The sequence below is a fragment of the Cajanus cajan genome, chromosome 3, assembly GCF_000230855.2.
Source record: "Cajanus cajan strain Asha chromosome 3, NIPB_CcT2T_4, whole genome shotgun sequence".
Taxonomy (NCBI): Eukaryota; Viridiplantae; Streptophyta; class Magnoliopsida; order Fabales; family Fabaceae; genus Cajanus; species Cajanus cajan.
The window spans coordinates 16,392,568-16,416,469 of NC_138519.1; the positions used below are offsets into that span (position 1 = coordinate 16,392,568).

The 23,902-nt window shown below is 33.3% G+C and overlaps 2 protein-coding genes across 5 annotated transcripts; both read right to left on the reverse strand.

Moving 5' to 3' along the window:
• Positions 1-2,338: 2,338 nt before the first annotated feature.
• LOC109790259 (ribonuclease II, chloroplastic/mitochondrial) lies at positions 2,339-16,453 on the reverse strand. Of its 4 annotated transcripts, XR_014432260.1 has the most exons (15): positions 16,117-16,453; positions 12,239-12,398; positions 11,992-12,105; positions 11,817-11,894; positions 11,615-11,746; positions 10,339-10,560; positions 9,766-9,948; positions 8,201-8,263; positions 7,984-8,090; positions 7,756-7,905; positions 7,009-7,168; positions 5,894-6,289; positions 4,648-4,872; positions 3,594-4,008; positions 2,339-2,913 (listed from the first exon to the last, which is right to left on the reverse strand). XR_014432260.1 is itself a non-coding variant. In XM_083070543.1 (14 exons), exons 1-14 carry the CDS (start codon positions 16,341-16,343, stop codon positions 3,883-3,885), a joined length of 2,340 nt encoding a protein of 779 aa, XP_082926669.1. In that variant the 5' UTR covers positions 16,344-16,453; the 3' UTR covers positions 3,339-3,882. The 4 variants fall into 4 exon arrangements, 3 of the variants coding, with proteins under 3 accessions (XP_082926669.1, XP_082926668.1, XP_082926670.1); XM_083070543.1 differs by lacking the exon at positions 2,339-2,913 and having other exon boundaries at positions 3,339-4,008; positions 12,239-12,395; XM_083070542.1 differs by lacking the exon at positions 2,339-2,913 and having other exon boundaries at positions 3,339-4,008.
• Positions 16,454-17,648: 1,195 nt separating this feature from the next.
• On the reverse strand, positions 17,649-23,854 carry LOC109788630 (RHOMBOID-like protein 1). The gene is made up of 6 exons (XM_020347406.3): positions 23,348-23,854; positions 21,402-21,565; positions 20,437-20,600; positions 20,075-20,334; positions 18,906-19,032; positions 17,649-18,009 (listed from the first exon to the last, which is right to left on the reverse strand). Exons 1-6 carry the CDS (start codon positions 23,656-23,658, stop codon positions 17,887-17,889), a joined length of 1,149 nt encoding a protein of 382 aa, XP_020202995.1. The 5' UTR covers positions 23,659-23,854; the 3' UTR covers positions 17,649-17,886.
• Positions 23,855-23,902: the final 48 nt, after the last annotated feature.

Here is a 23,902-nt window from a genome sequence, read left to right on the forward strand (position 1 = left end):
AGCGATTCCGGCTTCATGCAGGCGAGTTGCAGCCTACAATCCGAACTGAGGACGGGTTTTTGGAGTTAGCTCACCCTCGCGGGATCGCGATCCTTTGTCCCGTCAGGGCCTATCTGAAAAGAAAGAGAATTCAATACGTCTTGGTTGTGAAAATCTGAATAGGACAAACCGCCCCTTGGATCTCTTTGCTTCGGAACAAAACAATTCGAATTAGACTCGGTCAACTAGAATGTGTATTATCGATATAGGGGATCTTTCAATTAAGAAGATCCATCGACCTGAGACGAAGAGAAAGAAAGGTCTATCTATTTTTTTTTTTTAGTTATTCAGTATAGACCAGACCAACCCACAAAAACGAAACGATCCCTGCGCAACCAGTCATCCATAATGTCAAATAAATCATTTTCATCTTTGGTAAATTTACCAAGAGCTATAGTCATAGTGATCCTCCTATTCAACTACTTCAACCATTTCCCAACACCTCATAGCATTTTCAGGGATGGGACCCTCGAGGTTTTTATTATTTATCTATATAGATAGATATAGATAATTATAGATAGATATAGATAAGGATTTGCGATCTCAGGTAAGATCGGTTCAGGATCATGGGATCCTTTTCTATCAGATAGGAAGGGCTGTTTCAAGAGGACCGAAACATGCCACTGAAAGACTCTACTGAGACAAAGATGGGCTGTCAAGAACGTAGAGGAGGTAGGATGGGCAGTTGGTCAGATCTAGTATGGATCGTACATGGACGGTAGTTGGAGTCGGTGGCTCTCCTAGGGTTTCCTCATTTGGGATCCTGGGGAAGAGGATCAAGCTGGCCCTTGCGAACAGCTTGATGCACTATCTCCCTTCAACCCTTTGAGCGAAATGCGGAAAAATGTTATGTATATAGAAATTTGTCTTCTATATTACGATAAGTAAATAGAAGACAAATTTCTATTAACGAATTTTCACTTGTGGATACATATGTATCCTTACTATACTGAAACGGCTTCCATTATGGGTATTAAACCAATAGCGATTTATACAAGCTAAATCTTCGAATCGATAATTTGGCCAAAGAAATATTTTTAAATTCATTATTTTTTTTTGCTCTTTCTACCCATTCACATAAGAATGAATACTATGATTTACATTTCGAACAGGCATGAATACAGCATCTATAGGATAACATCCATCTTGAAAGTTTTTTAGTGTTTTTATACGATACCCACGATTCCTCTCGATTTCTAATCCAATACAAAAATGAATAGGTTTCATTACGTTGGCTATATGTTGTGTATTATCAACGATTTCCACAGAGGGTGGTAAAATGATGTCTTGAGCGGTTACATATCCAGGGCCTTTGAAACAAATAGACGCGTCCCGAGTTCCATACAGATTACTTCTCGTAATTCTTCAATTTTTTGAGGCTTACCCTCTATTAATAATTTTGGAAACCCCATATATATTATGACTTGAATCAGATCAATTCTTTTTTGAATCTTTATCTGTCCAATTCCCTCGACACCAGAAGATACTCTTATATTTTTTTGTATATAATTTTTGATAAAATCTCGTATTTTTTTATCTTCTTGTATATTCTCCGAATAATTTTTTGGTTGTGCAAACCAAACAGAATCATGACTTTGAGTTGGTAGCCTGCTCCAGTTGGGGAGAACCAGCTAGCTCTGGGTTCGAGTGACATTTCACCCCTAACCACAATAGGCTTTCGCCCATTGCAGAAAATTCCCCACTGCTGCCTCCCGTAGGAGTCTGGGTAGAAATCTATTTATACGTGGTCTATTAATTAATATAAAAAATATAGAATATATAATTAATATAAAAATTTAGAATTTATATAATTCAATTTATTATTAATTACCAAATTTTTTAATTGAATTGGAATGGTTGCTTCGGAAATTTTTCCACTATTCTTATAGATTGTTGAATGTTTTTTGCTTTCGATTAATTCATCTATTTTTTTTAATTTCAATTTAATAAAGATATTTTTTGAAAAGTTTGTTATTTTTTGTGTTATAAATTAGTTTTCTTTTTTTTAGAATTAAACAAAAGGATTAGCAAATAAAAGCGCTAATGCTACAACCAGCCCATAAATTGTTAAAGCTTCCATAAAAGCCAGACTAAGCACTTCTTTTATTACAGCAACAACAATGTCACCAATATAAGCATATCGTCGATTACTTGCTCCTAGGATTCGAATACACATCAGTTCGCGTGCTCCGCTGTTATCAGCTACATTCAAATGAGTTTGAGGTTGAATCATATCGTTTTTTTAACGAAAATGATTCTTGCCCCTTCCTTTCTATATAATCAACATGCTCCTTTATTCTATTATTTCTCTTATTATTCTTTTTTTTTATTTTCGATTTCTATCTATATCTATCTCTTAGATATATATCTAATAATTGCTACTTCTGATACTTATAATAATTACTACAAAAAGGGATATATGTGAGATAAAATACATTAATTAATCCATTTTATTCACAGAATAATTTATTCATTTCACGGTTTCGTCTTATAATACCTTGCACCTATCCCTTTTTTATTATCACTTTTTAAACTTTTATTTCTTTTCGGAAAACAGGATTTGGCTCAGGATTGCCCATTGTGAATTCCAGGGTTTCTCTGAATTTGAAATTGATTTTGGAAAAACATCACCATTATGGGAATGTACATGCGGTAGAAAAATTACGTCAATCCATTGAGATATGGTATGCTACAAGTGAATATTTGCGACAAGAAATGAATCCTAATTTTAGGATGACCGACCCCTTTAATCCAGTCCATATAATGTCTCCTCCTTTCACGCTCATGTCACGGCGAGGTACTGCAGAAGAAAAAACCGCAAAATCCGATCCAATTTATCGTAATCGATTAGTTAACATGTTGGTTAACCGTATTCTGAAACACGGAAAAAAATCATCAAATTATTTATCGAGCTATGAAAAAGATTCAACAAAAGACAGAAACAAATCCACTATCTGTTTTACGTCAAGCAATACGTGGAGTAACTCCCGATATAGCAGTAAAAGCAAGACGCGTAGGCGGATCGACTCATCAAGTTCAAAGATCAGCCTCTTGTCTCTGTATTTTCACATCGACAATTCTTTACAGATGAAGAGATGTCAAGGGAACTTCTTACTTCCCAAACAGATCTTCCTACATCTATATATAAACACTGGTTTATCAAGAATACGCAAGAAAAGCATTTTGAATTGTTGATTCATTGCCAGAGATGGCTTAGAACAATGGGATCTGCGTAAAGTTGATAATTATGAATGTTACGAAGAATTTGCTTGGGAAGTTCAATGGCAAAAAGAAGGAGATTCATTCTAAAATGCAACTCTAGATTCTTGGTTGTTATTTGCACAAAGGATGTGATATTACAATAAAAACTCAGATATTCATATCAAGTTGTAAAGCCAACCATATACCAGGCAAAATTGAATTACTTAACCATGACAGTTGAAGAAACAAAAAGAAAATAAAGAAGCTGCTTTTGGTGAGATACTATCACTACTACTTTACTACTACAAATCAACAGAATGGGCAAAGCTATTTGCTTAAGTGGGGAACAAAACCTGATAACTTCATGCGACTGGTTGGAGAAATTGTTTGAAGGACTGTACACTGGCAGCATGAGGAAGGCTGGATATGTTGGCTGTAACTTCCTTAAATTTCTCTGCCAGAAATGACACATCAAGATTTGAACATCTTAACAAAGTTTCAAATGACGTGATTCTGACAGTGAAGTGTGAACTCTCTTCCTACGAGCAGCCAAGCTTTGTAGGCTAGGGATGCAGAGAGACGATTTAACCTTGGAATAAATCGTTGAATATTGAAAAACTCTATTCAAAGTCGTATCTTAGCTCACTCTTTTACAACCTCCTTCAGAAAAATTATATCATCACGTGGATGTGCTTCTACCACCTTAACTATTACTTCATCCCCTATCTGCGTTCCAACAGAGATCCAGGCAGAAGCTTGAAACCCAACCTGCAAACCAAAATCACATTATGAATTCAAAATAATAAAATATCACAATTTACAACTTTTGACCACATTAAACATGGGGCAAGACACTAATAAAAGCAGCACCTCTGATGACTAAACATAGCCATTTAAGACAAGAGACTGACAAGAAGGTTGAGAAATATTATAATACCAATTTTAATATCTGTATTATTTGGATTCTGAGTTATCTATTAGTTCTTTCTAACTTCTAAGAACCATTTTTCCACGGAAAATATTTTTATCAAACTATAGAAATTACCTTCAAACAAAACAACCTTGAGAAAATTGTGCACTGGCATAAATAATGATTCTAAGAACAGCCAAATTTAATAGTTATTTTTTTATTAATCATTATGTTGTATTCTTCCCGGAATAATGTGATCACTAAAGTGGCCTCCCTATAATCATTATGTTGTATTCCCCCCAGATTAATAACATGATTGACATTACATTTCACCTCAGGTCTCAAAAGGTAAAGGCATCCCTAACTAACCACAGATGCAGCTGTTTTTAGGCATCTAGGCCATCTTGGATGTTTTTTACATCGAGATTTCGTACCGGGACAATCATGGAATGCCAAACAGATTATATAACAGGAACCATCAGTTGCCAAGTCCTTACCTCAACCAACAATAGAGCTGCAATTCGATCCTTCATAAATTTAAGGACCAATGCACGATATGTTCTCTCTTTAGGTTGTCTTCGTAAGTATTCCAAAATCCAATACCGAAGACTAATGCTGCTGAGTTTCCTCACTGTTCTAACATTCTCATTTACAACGGCTGCAATCCCTTCAAGCTTACCAGCAGTAAAGGGTAGAGGCTCGCCTCTAAGGAATGCCTTTACCTAAATAAAACATTCCAGAAATAACCAAAACAGAGACGGAAAAAATGTCTTAGAAGAAAATGCCAAGATATTGTAGTATTTATAGATACCAATTATACTTTATAGAAACACTTTTAAAAGGGGGTTAGAAAGCAAAACCCACAAATAACTATATTCAGTAACTTGCAAATCCATACATATAAACTAGAACATGAATTGTTAAAATCACATCTTCTTGGCATTCTTTGCATGAATAAACCCAATTAATATTTATACTACATGCATATATATATGTCACACCGCATTTATTTTCCCATCTATAAATGACTCGTTTAAGGAAGCCCAAAATTGGGTATCACTGAATAGTTAATTCAAAAAAGGAAAATAAATGAGAAAAAAATTACAAGAGCTATGATTATGACTATGGAATGGAGGCGCCCTCATACGGAGTAGAAAGATCAAAAGAAAAGAAACGAAGTACAATAGAGGGAAGGGAAAGAATCCTCAAAAAAGGAGAGAAGCAAAATATAAGAAAAACAGAAACAGAGATAACAAAAAATGCACCCAAAAGAAGTCATAATCATCTCAAAACACTACAGGTAAATAGGCATCCTTAAATATGACATGGGCATTTGACTAACCAAATACATACCATAACTCTTAGAGAAATTGCACACTGACAAAAAGAAAATTAGCTTCCTTGATTTCACATGCAGTATTTTTATTAATCCAGAAAGGACTTTAGATGTAATCATTACCTAATTAGTATATTAGGTCCCCTAAAAGAAGTTTATACTTTGGTGAAATCTTGTGTAAATATCTCTATTCTTCCAAACACAGGTAGAAAATCCAATGGCTACAGTGTTGCACAGTCTGCATCCTGTCCCTCGGTGAAGGGAACATGTATCATGATATATTTCCATTTAGTTTCATTTTCCTGATTCTTGCTGATTTTAAAAATAAAAATTTCAACGCAAGCACCAAGAAGCATCGAGGCCTGCAGTCTATTATACAGTGAATTATAAAATTGAAAGCAACTTACCTGATAATGAGCAAGAAGATCCAAATATCTACGGATGGGAGATGTAAACTGAACGTAGCCAGGAATCCCCAAAACACCATGGCGTGCAGACTTCCTGAAATCAATTTCCGCAGCACGCATTATTCTTACCAGTGCAAAGCTCCTAACGGGTCCTTCTGGAAGATGGGAAAATTCAGAAACATTCATATCTGTTTGGGGCTGTCCCCTGTATGGTAAAGGAATGTCATTCCGAGACCCGAATGTGGCAATAGCTTCACCACATAGTATCATCATCTCAGAGACTAATCGCATAGCAGGGTCTGCCTGGTTTTCCACATAAAGCTTTATCGATGGCTCTGGATCCTCTGGATTGGACACTTTAATGCGGGTATCTAATGTTGCTGTCTCAACTGCACCCTGAACAAATGCAGGGAAAGGAAATGTTTACATATTAGAGGCTATTAATTCCCAATAATTTTTTTAATATATATATATATATATATATATATATATATAGGTAATTCCACATCTTTATCAATTCACAAGAATGTGTTTCAATCACTATGCCAAATTATCCATCCTAGCATTAAGATAAACCTATTATCGAATTAAAATCAATATAGACTACACCATAAAGACAGGTAAAATATGACATCCATCTAAGTATGATATAATTTTATAATGTTTGTGGGTGCTTTGTTAAATAACAAAATATAAAACACTAAAGCAAGTTTGCATCACTTATCAGAGAGCAATGAACTTTTAAATTATGTGAGATGGAGCAAAGCTCCAGAACAAACAACAAAAACTGCTGTCGGACAATTTAACACTAGGTTCCATGGGATACACCAAAGATCCTGGACAAAATATAAATATTGTTGGATAATTTAACTAACAGATCTCAGGTCATGTTTTATTTAGGCAGTTTAGAAAACTGCAAAGTCATAACTCACGCATCATTGATGATGTTATGTGGAAAACCTTCCTCAAATATACGATGTGATTTTTCAAATATAGCACAATATGTGACATAAGATGTGACCCGGGCATTAGGTTTTATTAGAAGGAAGAAAGAAAAAACCAAAATACCTAGAAAATTTTTTATACCTGACTCAAAAGAACAAACTAAAACCTACCTGCTGACGGCGCCAATTTGATCGAAGGTTTGCAGCCTCAGATAAAATTCTAAGTTCACCCTCCTCCTGAAGGTTCAAATGGAGTAGTTCAGATGCACTCTCATATGTCAACATGTATGTTGGTTTAATCACTGAGTTAAACACTGAATATTCTGCAATGCTGTTACACCCACACAGGACATCAGTTACAGAAGGACAAAAGAATTCATTGATAGAAAAAGCACGGGTTGAATAGGAAATTAACAATCCAGGACATGAGAACAAAGTTAAAAAAACATCAAGACTTAAGCTGTTAGGTGAGCATAGTTTACTGGTTTTGTATCTTTAACATAGCCCTAATGCAGGAGCCTTTAGGCTTGAAACATGAACAAAGTACATGTACATTTACCTAGTAGGCCAGTACTGGAATTCAACTTAGCTATGAAAAATAAACGTTGAGGAACAAATTCAATTTTACAATGGGTTATCCATCATAGCACATTCACATAAACAAAAAGAACAAAATATAGAGGTTTTGCTAGTCATTCGTGTTCTGACCATCCCCTACCCTATTATATGCTTCAACAACACCCTTACTCCTCTAACTCAACAAATATAGAGCTCTATTATTACCTCCAAGAACTCCTAGCCCCATTTCATACTTCAGGACACCTCCTAACAGATTATCTCACTTCGTACAATGTGATGTTCTACTAGTAAATCAGGTGAATTTCTACCACACAAAGCAACCAGTGCATTTAAATTTACCTGCCATCATTATGCAGCACAACTGATACAGTAACAGCATTACAAAGCTCTCCTTGTCTCAAACTCATGCCCCCCATGGCAAGATTTTCTGGAAACATAGAATACGTAGCAGTGGGCAAGAAAACAGAAGTTCCTCTTCTCATAGCCTCCCTGCATGTCATGAAGTACATTATAGAGGAACACAACCAAATATTCAATTAAATATCTCTTTGAATCTCAGCCAGATACCTGTCCACAATACTTCCAGGTTGAACATATCTAGTTGGGTCTGCGACATGTATCCACACTTTAATCCGGCCATCTTGCAACTTTGTTGCACTCAAAGCATCATCAAGCTACATATTATAGATCATCAGTTAATAAAATAATAGGCTTCCTAAAATAAATGGAATAACACTTGAAAGAATCTCAAGCAAATCAAAAATAAAAAGGATTGATGGTTCACCTCATCAGCCTCATCAACATCAATGGCATAGACCTTTAAATCAGTAAGATTCTTCCTATCAATCTGAACATAGTAAAACACAAAATGATTATCTAACAACAAAAATATTAAGATGTGATGAAGTAATTATTAGAATAATTACAGCAGAAAGTAGAACAACAAGATGTAAGAAAAGTTTAAGAGTCCAGCCTCAACAGCAATTTAAAACAACCACAATGACTGTACAGTCCAAGTATTAAGCTGAGAATTTGGTTAATCCATCCTTCTACAGGAGTTAGGTTACTTAGGTACATAAACATCATGAAAGGAAACAAGATATTGGGAAATAAGAAATCTAGATATTTAGAATTACCATGTTTTTATCACAACTATTAATTGACTCATTCCTAAATCCTAGGTATGATTGATGTCTTAATAAGAATCTTCGGAGAACCTCACCAAAAAAGCTAGTCATTTTAGTTGGAGAGTCCACGACCTTATAAATCCCACACTGGAATCCCTACCTTGCAGTTTAATGCTAACAATATCCTTTCCCAACCTTGTATGTAACTGACATGTAAAGATATTGATACCATGCAACTGTTATAAATTTTAAATAGCATATTAAAAATAAACAATTAATGACTACCCCTTTGTCCCTATATGTAAGACATTTTTTTAGATTTGTTTGTCCCTTTTTATAAGACATTTTTCAAATTATTTTTTGACTAAAATATCCATAATTAATTTACAATAAATGTTAGGCTTAATTATACTTTTAGTCCATAATGTTTCACAATCTCAATAATTTTCCCCAATTTATTTTTTTTTGCAAAATTTTCACCCCAATTTACAAATTATCATGAACTTTGACCTCAATTAGAAATATTGACATAATTAAGACAATTTTGTAGCAGTCTTTCCTTTAAACCATCACAATTAAGACAATTTTGTGACAGTTTTCCTTTAAACCACAAAATTTTACGAGAGCAAAATTTGCAAATTTTTTGTAAATTGAGGAGCAAAATTTGCAATATATATATATATATAGGGGGCAAAATTTGCATGATTGTGAAATTTTGGGTGCAAAAAGAGCAATTAAGAATATAACTTGCATACATTAATTAATTAGGTAAAAAGTAATTAAGTGAAAAGAGTGAGATGATAAGTCCCAATAATTTTAAGGAAAATTTTAGAAAAATAATATAAATTGTTAACAAATTTAAGGCTACTAAGTACTAACTATACTAATAAATTTTCTTAATTACTGTAAATTAGTTAAAAGTGACTTACATTTAGGACAGGGGGAGTAATAGTTAACAAAAGTTAAAAAAAAAACTTTATACTGCCTTAACAGTATATGACAGCATAAACCCTCATCAATGATCTAAAAATCTCGGTATACAGCACCTTTATACTTTGTAGTATTTGGTTTTGAAGAATGGGAAGTATTAATAATAATGTCAAATAATTTCGTCATATTATTTCCATGTAACTAAAAATATTAGTATAATGAATTCAGCAAAGATAACATATGTATGATTACAATCATATTTGAGCAATGTTGTCAGGCAAATGAAACCCACCTCATCTGGATCAGATGAGTCCAATAAAAGACTTTGAGCAGCCGATATGATTTCTTCTGAATGATAAGTGGGAATTCCCAACTTCAACAGATCAAGATTGATATGTACAGGAAAATATCCGATATCTATCAAAAGTTTAACAGCTGAAGATGCTACTTTTGCCAGACCCATTTCCTTAAGTATCTGCCAGTAAAAGAGAAGATAAATTTATTAAAAGAACAAGAAAGTCAACAGTGATGACTGGTGATATAAACAATAAACAACTTTCTAGAGATGCATTATTATTCAATGATTTTATACTAAACTTCCAAGCAAAGAGACAGCTGAATCCACTAAGATCATCCTTTCTCATTGTTAGGAAGTGGTACATTAGTACTAGACTTGTATTTGATACAATTCATAATTAAACAAATATATATACAAGGAATCTAATTAAAATAAGTTTGAGAATCTCGTGCAAAGATTCTCCGCTCCCCTATTTCCTTATCTCTTCATATTATTTATATACCTGAAAATAAAATACCAATTGCTACAATGTTACATGCCTACATAACAATTGAGGGAAAAAATTACCATCCCAGCTGTTTTCCTTTGTTCGTCATTTTTACATGTATCAATAGCATATGCTTCAAGTGACTCGATTCTGTTCCAAATTTTCTCATCAATTGTCCATGAAGATTTTGGAGGTTTATCTTGTGAAGACATTGACTTTGCAGAGGTCAGTAATTCAATAAACTCCTTTAGTTCTTTCTCAGCGGCCTCCTTTGCAAGCTTCCTACGAATGAGCTCCTCAACCTTCCTTTTCAAAAATAATTTTGTAGACATTTATTTCAGTTCATCTGAAAGCAACTAGTAAATCAAACCAGAAGAATAAACATTCTAAAAAGTTATCACACTTTCATGGCTATGTGATGAGAACTATGATCCAAGTTAGTTCCCTTAATGGATTGGAGGTAGTTAATTTTTAAGAGTATATGTGATAGAAAATAACTGGTTTTTTAATAGCAAATCTATTAGAAAGCGGTTCTGTATTAGAAACTGCATGATGACAGTCGTGCATAGAAAGTAACTGCTGGCAGTTATGTATTAGATTTAGGAGTAAATAAATATCTGGTAGCAAATCTATTAGAATTTAGAAAGCAGTTTTGTATTAGAAAATGCTTGGTGGCAGTGAGTATATATTTGATAGTAGGTTGTGTAATTAGGGGGGATAATTATTTTTTACAATTTGTGGACAAAGAATTTATTTGGCTGTTTTAGTTGTATAATATTAATATATTAGTTTTTTTTTTAAATGTTTTTATTTTAAAAACATTTTTTTTAATTTATATATGGGTATTGTCAAACTGTTACTATATTATTGTGATTTGTTATTTTCTTTATTATATGAAGTATTATGTTTCATACATATATATTACTAATAAGATTTTTAATATTATTTGTATATTAAGTAAACTCTTATGAGTTTACAAGTCAAGTTTATGGAAGCTCTACAAACTCAAGTTTCACAACCTTAGTTCTAAGACGAACCAGTTTTTTAGAGTAAAAAACCAGTCATCATAAGTCATAACAGTTCTCAGTCGGATTGGTCGAACTGACCGGGTAAGTCCAAATTTTAAAACAACGCATAATAGTAATTATCTAGTGTGGCTAGGTACTGGTTTAAACTATTATTACGTGTTTATGTGATCCCAGCTTACAAGTAATATATAACAAGTAAAAGCAAAACACCTAAACATGTAGCACGTTTATATGTTAGGAAAATACTCCAAAGAGGAGCTACATAACTTGAGTAATTGAAAATCCATAATTTTTATAGCTACTCAACACGTGAAAGTAATACATCTACCTGCCCACTTGGTCGAGGACCATAAATGGAGCGGCATCCTTTAGTCTCCAGTACAGTAAAGTATACTTCATCTTTTGATAGCAAGAGATGAGCAGAATAGCTCTCAAGGGGCTCAGCACTGCCAAAAATTATCTGCAGAACAAGCAACTCATTTAAGGACAAAGAAAGCATGCATTGACATCTAGTCAAGAAAGCATATTACCTCAGCCAACTCTTCAACTGTCACAGACTTATTCTTCTCGAGGAGCTCAATCCAAGCAAATTCAAGTAGTGATGGGTCCTGTATCATATCATCCAGAATTTATTTATTGACATATGAACAAGTTTCAAATTTGGTTTATTTGTTACCATCTCCATTGTGGAACACTGGAACTGACCATGTTATCCTGAGCCTTCTGAGCAAAATCTGCAATATCTGCTTGGTCAAAATTGTCAACACCAGGAACAATATATGTCACTTGTTGCGGTTTGATGGAAGAAGTGACATCATTCTTCAGCCCAACAAAAACAAGGAAGAGTTAGACTACACAAAATCCAGCAATATTTAGCATTTATAAAAATGCAAGAAGTTCCAACACCTAGCAACCTATTAAACATGCCGCATTATGTTGTTTCTACTAGAACCTGATCAGAAACCATCCAGTTCTTCTTGCCATCAGGTCTCTGAGCTACTGCTAGCAATACTCTATCAGAATCCTTCTTGAATTCCAAAAGCAACCCCTTTTGCAATGAACGATTCACAAGTCTGTCTTCAACAAGCTCTTCATTCAACAATCCCATGCTGCTAAATCAATAAAATAAAAAATAATAACTGGACTACTGAAGCAATGGAAAAGCTAGGAAATACCAGAACAAGCTTTACACAAAAATTTACAAGCACATGACTGTAGGAAAGGTGATTGTAGAAAATAGTTTTACAGGTTACTAGCACATGACTGAACCACATAACTAAACCTTTTCATAGCAGTTGTTTCAAACATGACTGTAGGAAAGGCGATTGTAGAAAATAGTTTTACAGGTTACTAGAAAGTTTGAAAGCACAAGATCTCACATTCTCACTAACATTTTTCCTGGAAACAGAACAAAAACCTAAGTAGCAAAATAACATGAAAACAGAACATTTTTCAATTTGGACATAACTACTTTTTCCTCCATAAAACTTTCTTGACAAAAGTCCTCAGAAAATTTTTCAGCTATTACTTTTGCACTTTCTCCTTTAAAAGAAAATAAAAACACAACCATTTTTGGAACCTTTAAAATAAAAAACAAAAGGCAGGATTTTGGTTGTATATTCTTTAATCCACAAACCATAATTGAAGTGGGAAAACATACTTATTATGATTTCAAAATATACAAAAAAGAAATTTATTATTGATCCATAAATACCATTTTATGCCACCGAAAATTGAGACTAACAAGCTCTTGATTTGAAGAAATATAGTGTACTCGGAAAAGGAAAAGTATTTGATAGGCAAGAAAGTCAACCACAACCAGAACCACAGAAAAAAGCCCATTGACTGTAATTAGAATCTCGGTTAGCAAAATGTTAGATAAAAGTCTATAAATAAAACCCTTATGGTGTGTTTGAATGAGGAATTTTAAAAATTCAAGGAATTTAAAATTCTTAAAATTTGAATTACTTTGATTTCAATTTTCATTATTCTTTAAATTTCTTGTTTGGACAAATCAATTCAAATTTTTAAAGTTTTAAATTCTTAATTTTGATAGGGCAATTTTTTTTTTTGTGTATATTTTGATAGGGAAATTTAATTTTTACCATAGGTAAAATTGATTTTAAACAAATATATATTAAAATTTTAAGATTTAATTTTATAAAACTAAATATTAGTCAATTTTTAAATATTTCATAATTTTAAAAATTAATATTTAAATAATATTTAATAATTTAAAAAATAATTTTGAATATTCAATAATTAAAAAAAAACTATTGATATTTTCTAGGTGACTTTGAAAGAGAAAAGATAGAGATAGGAAAAAAAGAGAACGAAAGATTTCAAATTCTTACTTCTTTGAAAGAATTTGAAATTCTACTATTTTAAGAAATTTTACAAATGTTTGAATTTCAAATTCTTTATAAATTCTTCATCCAAACAAAGCATTTCACTTGAAGGTATTTGAAATTCTTCCAAAAAAAAAAAAGAATTACTCCATTTAAATTTCTTATCGAAACACACTCTTAGAGTATGATAGGGGTTTTATGTGAAATTTTGATATCATTGACGGGTGTTAGAATAGTGGATTAAGCCTAACTCAACCCTACAAAACCGGCTTGTAAGGTGAGGGTTGCTTTCCACTTATATACTATTCAATTGCCTAATCTCTAGTCGATGTGGGACTTGGGTTTTTCCCAATACACCCCCTCACGTCCAGCACTATTGGGCTTGGTACGTGGATAAATGATGGGTGACCCTTTTTTAATGATCTAGGATAGGCAGGACTTGGGTTTTTCCCAATACACCCCCTCATACCTATGAGGCATGCATCAATGGTGGGTGACCCATTTTTAAAGTGGATCTAAATGGCTCTGATACCATGTTAGAATAGTGGATTAAGCCTAACTCAACCCTACAAAACCGGCTTGTAAGGTGAGGGTTGCTTTCCACTTATATACTATTCAATTGCCTAATCTCTAGTCGATGTGGGACTTGGGTTTTTCCCAATAACGGGGCTATTTTCCTGTGTGAAAGGAGTGTGCTCCTTTGTACATTTCTGAAGTATTCTTTCATAATAAATCAGTGGAACCATTCTTTTACTTTTGTTCTCCCTCTCTGCTATTACCATCAGTCTTTTTCCCTTACATTTTCAAAAGGATTCCTAACAGTATTTGCTTCTAAACTCTATAATCACGACCATTAGTGCCTTCATATTATAAGGGTTCTACAATGTAATTTATTTCAACCTATTACTTTAAGCAATTACCTCCATAAACATTACAAAATTTGTTACACTTATATTGTGATACTAGAAACTCCATATTCAAATTGGATAGTAAGTCGGACATAATAAGATTAAAACTCAAAAGTTCAAACTGTGTTCATCATTAAAAAAATGCATAACAAAATACTTGAAATTCCCTTGATAGCAAAATAATAAATCCCTATATTTTTAAACTGATGATTTTGTTTTAATACAGTTGTGTCGTAAGATATCAAGATGTTATCTTGGGTTTAATTGAAAGCAGTGCATCATTTAAATGGGAAGGAAGAGATAAAAAGACCATGTCTTGGAGTAAAGATGGAATTATGCAGGATACTAAACCTAGTTGATCTGTATATCATCGTATAAAAGTCATTTTATTTTACAGAACTACTTAGCACTTAAGAGTCTCAAAACAAATAACTTACTTAAATTAAAATTTATCTTAATAGTTCTTTCTTAGAAGTTAGAACTTGGTTTTATATTTAAGAAACTCTTTTCTCCAAAAATCAGATACCGACAATCACAGTCAATATCTAGTGATTATTGGGATTTTAACAAGGGGCTAAAAAACTGTTGTCCATGCATAATAATGCATATTTTGAACCATGTCTTCCTGTAAAGGCAGGCACATAACCAGAACACAGTTTGTACGCATCACTAGTCCAGTTTATATTTAATTTCCCAGCCTTAGTTTCTGACCTAACATACCCTTCTCTCTCCTCGCGTTAAGGTTTCACTCAGCTCACCATCATCACCTCTCTACCCAAATCCAATGCTCAATTTTGAGTCGCAGCCTCAGCTCCCAATCCCATAGCATTTGCAAACAGTGATCTGTTCAACTATGATATCCGCACTTTCTTTTAATCTAAACTTCTGATTTTTTCCCCTTTATTTTTACATAATGATAACAAGTTTTTGAAATCAAAGAACATTCTCCGCGCGACCCTCCGTTCCCAATAGTCAAAAATCTCTTATGTCCTAGAAAATCATCCAATTATTATTAATAAATAAATAAAACAAAGATAATGCATCCAAATTATTTAAAGATTTTAATAGAAATACACTACTTGCCTATAAATCTTTACACTATCAACTAAACAGAAATCATGTTTCAATAAGTTAATTAGCTTATACATAAACTAATTTTAGCTTTTAGAAAAGCTTATTTCGTTTTTCCTTCTTATTTTCTTCTTCTATAAGTAAAACATGTCCTTATTATGACCTTTTAGCTGGTTTACACTTTACTCCTTTTTCAGACCACAATCATCCTTTCCAATAGACATTCTTTTTCTAGTCATATAAAATAATTATACACAACAAAGTTGTCCCTCCAAATATTTAACACAACTATGTATTCAAAACTCAAATTGGAGAGCACTGGTCAAGCGAGTACTCCAGTATTTAGCTAGTTAAACTCCAACAGTACACATATTACTAATCCATATCCGCATGTCAAAATCCAAATCGAAAAACCTGCTTAATTTCTATCATACTAACAAACAACTCAAACAACTATATTAGCAGGCACGGGAATAAGCGTTGTTAGGGAGAGAGGAAGGTACTTGGGAGCGGCGGCGGAGACGCGGTCGTGGCGGCGTTTGCGCGCGGCGCGGAGCTCCTCCAAGACGGTCTCAAAGAGGGAGTGGATGGAGCGCGTGTGGGAGAGGGTGGCGGCATGGCGGAGAGAGAGGGAGCGGCGGGAGAAGAGGCGGAGGCGGAGGGCGGAGGAGAAGAGAGGCGGAGAGGAAGGACGGAAGAGGGAGCAGGTGGTGACCGCTCGAACGGCCATGGTTGTTTGAGGAGAGGAATGGTTCAAAGTTCAGAGGCGCATGGTGATTGGGTGGAGTGAGACTGAGTGGTGCAGAGTGAGGTTGAAGACCTTGTTAGATATACTAGATGATGAGCAACCACAATGCACCAACTCTTTATTTTTATACTAAACATTTAATTACATTTCCACATAACTTAGTTTTATTTTTTTAAAATATGATCCGTCTTATTTTTCTATTAAAATTAGGATTTTATTTTTATAATATATATAAATAAATATTAATAAGACTTATATTAAATACATTTGTATATAGAGTTTTTTCCATTCATTTTAAACCCTCTCTTTCCATAGACATATTATATTTGTCTTAAAATTAACAAAAAATAAATGTCACGTAAATTCATCAAAATGTAAGTAGACAATTAGATTAATCTAGAAATTAAAAAAATATATATGTGCGATTAACGTCGTAAAATATATATGTTTTGAAAATTCGATAAACCGGCCAATCCGGTCCAAAAATTGATGAATTCATCAAGACCTAGAAAGAAAGAAAAAAGTTAGAAACCAAGAAATCAATAAAAACGTGTAAAACCGATCAAGAAACAGTCAGGTTAATGATTTTTTTTTTAAACAAACATTTTTTTAATCTTTTCTTAAAAAATAAGCTGAAATATTTGTGATGTTCATTATTATTTTTAATATGAAATTGTTATTATTAATAAATATGAATGTGTATTATTAAAACTTATAGTAAACTATGATAATATATTCAATTTATACATTTGTATATATTTTATATGTTAAGAATATATAAAAATTATGTTTTATTTTAATTTTTAATATTTTAAAATTATTATGTTATATTATTTAATATCATTTTATTCATCATTTAATTATTATTGTTATCTTATTACTACCGATATGATTATAATTAAACTATTGACTGCCCAATTTAAAAAATATTGATATAAAAAATAATAGTTATATTCAGAAAAACAATCGAAATAAAATTTTGTTTAAATAAATTTACTAAAATATGATTTTAAGATATTTAATTTCATTCAGATACAACAAAATAAATCAATTTTATGTAGTAAATTAGTTTTAAAAAAAAAACTATTGATAAATAATCATAAACTTCACATATCAACTTCATAAAAATGCTTATTTTTCACGGAAAAAAAATTATGTGCAAATTTAAACTATTGAAAAAATATAATATTTTTTAACAGTTAAAAATAAATAAATAAAATGAGAGATTGAAATCTCCAAACACACCTTTGTAATGGAATCACAAAATAAGTTATTGGCAAACAAAAGTTAGGGTAAGACATTAATCATCTATAATTATAACTTTGATCTCATACAAAGGTAACCAAAAAAAAAAAATGCAAATAATCAATATTATATACACAAGAACATGAACAAATCTAGAAAGGCTAAATGAATCTTTTTTAATCGAGTCTCCTGAATAAGGCAAAAGGTATAAATGAAAGAGCAGTGAAACACTATGAACAAATGAACATCTCATTCCAACGAGCATCACTTTTGTCACAAGTCAACTACAAAGCTGAGTGCACAATTGCTGGATCTGGGAACTGGTTGGATCTTGCATGTAGTATGTACTGGATTTACCATTGCTGGAGCATGTTATGTTCAGCTGGTTGCCAAGCTGGTTAGACTGCATTTGTGGTATTTCAACAACATTAATATCAGGCCTCAAGAACCAAAAATAACAACAAAAAATCATTTTAAAATGGTTAATATCAAGTATAAGGCTTCTTTGACAATAAAAAAAAAAAAAGTCACGTGTAATAAAAATATTAGACTAAATATATTTTTAATCCCTGCAAATAGAACTACATCGCTCGCTTTTATTTATCCAAAAATACATCATTTTCTTTTAGTCTTTAGTTAATAGAAAAGTGTCGTATGTGCTTCTTATTTTCATAAACAGGGGACCAAAAGGAAACAATTTTTTTGTGAAGAACTAGGACCATATTTGACACATTTTCATAAATGAGGGACTATAAGAAGACCATCTATTTTTTAGGGACTAAAAACAAACCTTGCTTTATTTGTAGGGATAAAAAAAATGCACATATAAGATTCGACAGTGCACACAAAAAAGTATAAGGTGTATAAAACTTAAAAACAGCTATGTGAATTTTAAAAGTAGAAGGTATAAACATATCAATTACCAGTGTCAAAAGTGACCAAAGTTTAAAGAATATCAACTTTCTACACAAATAAAGAAAATGGGTATGTATTCATTAAAATATTATATATCCAAAAACATATACATTGGTAATGAGATCAGCAAATGTGTGATGTGATGAAAAAACATATTTAACCCGAGAACATTTGTCTAAATGATGGTAACAACCATATGTTTTTATTTTTGGAGATCACCAAATTGTGAAAGATTTTATAACACAAGAAGACAGTATAATAATACATGAAAAAGGAGTTAAAGTCTTGAAGAATCCATTCATAAAATTACCAGCGAAAAATCAGTAAGTTCACAGGATCTGATAAAATTATTTATATGAAGAGGCTTTCAGGTAAAATGCTTACCTCACAATAAGCTGCCTCTGTATGGCAGCTCCATTTTGAAGTTGGAACACAAGACAGATAATGGCACCAGGAGCAGTGATCATTTGCATCAACACCACGAAGAAGTGCAACCAGACCAACAGAAAGCCTGCCACATTAGACAATTTAACATTAACAGAACAAGTGGTCAAAATGAAAGATAAACAAAAGGATAAAACAAGAATACAAATAAGATGATGGAGCAGGGAAGAAGTCACATAGAAATCAAACACAAAAGTGAATTTCATATATACAAGCATATAACCAAGTCTCTTAGTCCAATGTTGTAAGGCCTGATCTGACAAGGTCAACCTAGTGGGTAGTGTTCCTAGGATTAATTCCTATGGTATTAGAAAAATGTTTAACTGACTGAAGCCACATCCTACAAGTACATATTAGTCTTTGACTGTCAATTTTGAGATACTACGTAAACCATGTCCATGGATTCAAAAAATATACACAAGCATATTTACAGTAATGAAGGATAGATCTTTTTCTGCATCAACCTTGGGTTGCTTTGATTGGTGAAAAAACAAAAATATAATGCTTCAAAAGATCCTAGATATCACAATGCCCAGCAAGTCTGCATCCAACTTAAACTAGTCTTTTAGGAGATCTTCTCGGTAGTAATAAGCAATTATAATACCTAGACTTGCTGTAGCATGATCATCACAAGCACCAAAATGAAAACACTCGTAAGGAGATAACTACAACAACCCTGACTACCTATGCATTTCTTTTCCTGGTCTACTTGATGATCAATATTATAGTATTCAGAACTGTCATTATTTCTACAACAACTTCAGTTGAGAAATGAGAATTCCTCACATTTAAAATTACTTGAGTAACTTAGGAATTAAGTTTATATTGCAATCAAGTAATCAAAAACTAAAAGAGTGTGTTAGGACTATGGGAATGGGGGAGTTAGTAAAAAGTGACGATATTAGTTAGTTAGAAGAGTTTATTAGATATAAATAGGGAAGGATAGTAGGATGGAGGTAAACCAAAACTGTCCCCAACTACTTGAGGGAACTCCTGGTCTCATTTTATATATGTCAACAGGGTTAATTACGCTCAAGTCTTTCCATAACATCATACATTAGCAAAAGCAACTTGATCTCAGAAAAAAGTGACACTTCAAAAATGCTTACCCAACAACTAGAACGATCAAGGAGAGGACCCACAAGATACACTGATATTTCTTGAATTTAGGCTTAGCTCGTCCTGGAGAATAATTTAGAGGAGCATATCGTTGGTTAACCCATCCAAACTGGGGACGTATCAAAAACACAAATCCAAGAAGAAATCCAGTAAGAAAGCCTCCAATATGAGCAAAATTGTCCACATGTGGAAGAATTCCAACTGCTAGATTGACAACAATGATGATCACAAGGGTGAGGAATGCTGCTAGCTTCACATGAAAAGAAAATCTTGATTGTCAGTAGGTTGCATTTTAGAGATGATCTTTCCTATTGAAACACTCACAGTTTCAAATGAGAAATTTAATAAGCACCTTGTTATCATATATAGACCAGTTAGTAATGAGTTCTGAAAGCATGCCTCCCAGCAAGCCAAAGAGGGCACCCGAAGCACCGACAGAAATGTTTGACTGAATGAAAAGAGCAGAAAGCAAACTCCCTCCAAATCCAGATATGACAAACAGCAGTCCAATAAGCACTGTAGTACATGTATGCAAGAATCAGTAAAGAATTTAGAGGTAAACTGGGCAAACAATAACACAACACAAGAAAATCATACCTATTTACCCAACAATAAGCAGTACAACTCACATTATTTCTCAAATGAGATTTTTACAGTTAATTTAGAAGTTTTTCGGAAGTCTATACTATAGAGGCTACCAAGTGTTAACCTTACGCCAACTATCAATTACTAGTTATAAGCTACCGTTCAGTTGAGTTTGTTGACATATTTTCCTTATTCAGAATAAAGTACTAATTCCTTACTCTAGTTATAGTTAGTTTTATCTATCTACTTTTCCACTCAAAACCGTAATGAATTTGGAGTACAAAAGTTTGAACAATACAGAAAAACAGAAGAAATCTTGGCAGAAAAACCAAAAACCTCTACTTCTGTCACTGGCATGAGTTATTTACATTTTACAGCAGAATTTAAACAAATGTTTTGCCACCCTATAATTATTATCAAAATTTGGCTTTAGTCCCTTTCAAATATTAGTTTTGGCTTTAAAGCGGTCCCTTTTGGTTATTGAGTTTTTGTCATTAGTAGCATAGCACTTCATGGATATGATAACAGAAGAGACCAAAAGTGCTCACTTTTAAAAACTGACACAAGTCAAAACTCTAATTTTAGGGAGACCACGCCTAAAACCAAAATCTGGTAAATTTGCAGTACCAAAGATCTATATAATCATATTAAATACTATAGTCCTACAAAAGCTAATAATTGCAAGCAACATAGATAAGAAACAAGCCTTAATCTTGAATATACCACACATACCAAACCCAAATTCTTGCTCAAGCCGAATTCCAATGACTAGAATACCCAACATATTTGACAACAGATGGAAAACCCCAGCATGTAGCCACATACAAGTAATGAGGCGCCATCCCTGGTGTCTATGAACCACTCTGCTCACATCAAGAGCCCCCATCTTCTGCAGCCTGAACAACAAACAAACCCCACTTGTTCAATCCCAGTAACAGTCAATTTCATAATCCATATTTCCCAACAGATCATTAAAGTCACTCATATCAGAATTCAGAAGCATCCATAAATTTCAGTCCCATCTAAAACATAAATACTACTACTATTTCAACATTGTCGTCATCACCACCACCACCATCAATAGGCAATAATAAATTTAAATAATTTATAATAATTAACATCACCTAGGAGTGTCAATCGGGCCAACTCAACCCAATCAGCTGAAAAATAGGTTTGTTTGATTGGACCTGCTTTTTCATTCGGTGGAAAATCCCAACCTAACCCATCCTATGGTGGGTTGGTGGGTTAAGTTGGGTTAGGTTGACCAATCAATTCATGAAAAAAATTATAAATCACTTTCATTTTGTTTATCTTGAATTTTCTTCAAATTTTATGATCAAATATAATAAAAAAAATTGTTATAAAACTAGTAATCAATCAAATAATTCAAATGTTCAATGGAGCATGTACTTAATAAGTCCATCAACAATAATATAAGTCCACAATACAATCATAAGTCTCAATAAACAAATGAACTACACATAAAACACTATAAGTCGGTGTCAATAAGTAGAAGTGAAGAAAAAAATAGGTCAACCTAACTGACCAATCCAACCTAACTCGTTCGAGCGACTTATGTGGGTCAACATGTTGGATTGAACCCATTTTGACATCGATACATGGTATCATAGATAGTCCCAATCTCCGGTAAAGAAGGAGTGTTGTGTTAGGCCCTCAATAGTCAAAGTAAAATTTATCGATATACCTAAAACGCGTCGCTCAATCTTTAACAGAGTCTATACTGGTGTGTGATTCATGTAGCAAACCTCATCTAGTGCGATAAAATTTTTGCCATTGATGTCATAACAAATTTTCTATTCAATCTTCCTCTTCTATCCAATATATCTATATTTACCCAAAAGATAAAAATTCACACAATAAATAACAGTACAATTAAAGGTTTTAAAAATAATATGCAAGCACAACATTAAGGTTTTCAAGGTCTCCCATAGGCCATGGAAACCGCAATTCAGCTGGATTTGTCCACAATTTTCTGAAATATCAAGGATCAAGATAATTGTGGTCGCAATTTGTCAACAATTTTTCACAATATTAATGATCACCTTAAAACAGCCACAACTTTTTTTTAATCATTAGAAAAGATTACAACGACACCAACTAAGATCAAACCCAAATCCTCATGCATGATAATTGTAGTCACAATTTGTCAACATTTTTTTACAATATTAATGATCACCTTAAACAAACCACACCTTTATTACAATGGTATCAATAAGGATAGTATACCGGTAGGATAGTATCCTTGAATTCTGAAAACATGGTAAGATTGTTTGTCAAAGGTGATTAGATAATAAGTGGGCTTGAGCCTAGATGGCAGGCTCAGTTATTATCTAATCACCTTTAACAAGCAATCTTACCATGTTTTCGAAATATTCCCTTAGATAGTCTTCGACAAGAATTCAAGGAGACCTCGCTTAATCCTACCAGTATAAATAGAATCATAGAACCTAATTTTTCTTGCCTCTACTCCACTCCCTACCACACTATTATGGTAATCATGCTGGCAAATCGATCCTGAGAGCACCCAATTAATTATTAAGCAACATTTTAAAAAAAAAATTACTTTTTTATAAAAAAAAGAAGAAGGAATAATTACCATATACCTAAATAAAGCAAAAGAAAGTGGCAACATGAATAGCAATGGTAGAAGAACTCACGTCAAGGACGAAGGGCCCAAGAGGGGGTTTTCCTTGAAGGGCTGAAAGGAGAAGCGACCCAAGAAGGAGGCAATGCAGGAGACAGAGTTGTGGGGGCAGTTATTGACGTACATAGTGATGACAAACAAAAGGACGTTGGCAACAACAAAGAGAGGTACCAACCAAGGGAACCACTTGCGGTAGAGCTTCACCTCCTCTCTGAAGGGTGGCGCAGAGACCGTGGTATCCACGGACACAGGGTGCACCATGGTGCTTCCTCTCTTGGAATTTAGCCGCAGGTGGATCTCCAATTGGCGTGGCTCTCCGGACATGGGTCTCAAGGGGTGGACAATGGATTGAGTCAGAGGAAGGTGATGATGCAATGTAACTATGTAAGAAGAAGAAGAAGAAGAAGGGGTAATGTGAACACTAAATATATAATGGTTTAGCTCAACCACTTTGGGTGGACTTTTGGGACATTATGAATTCTTTATCTAACCTTTCCTTTTTGTTTCTTCAATTCTGGTTTTCTTTTTCTATTGTCAATGGTTTTGGAGTGCCGGTGCAAGTAGAGAA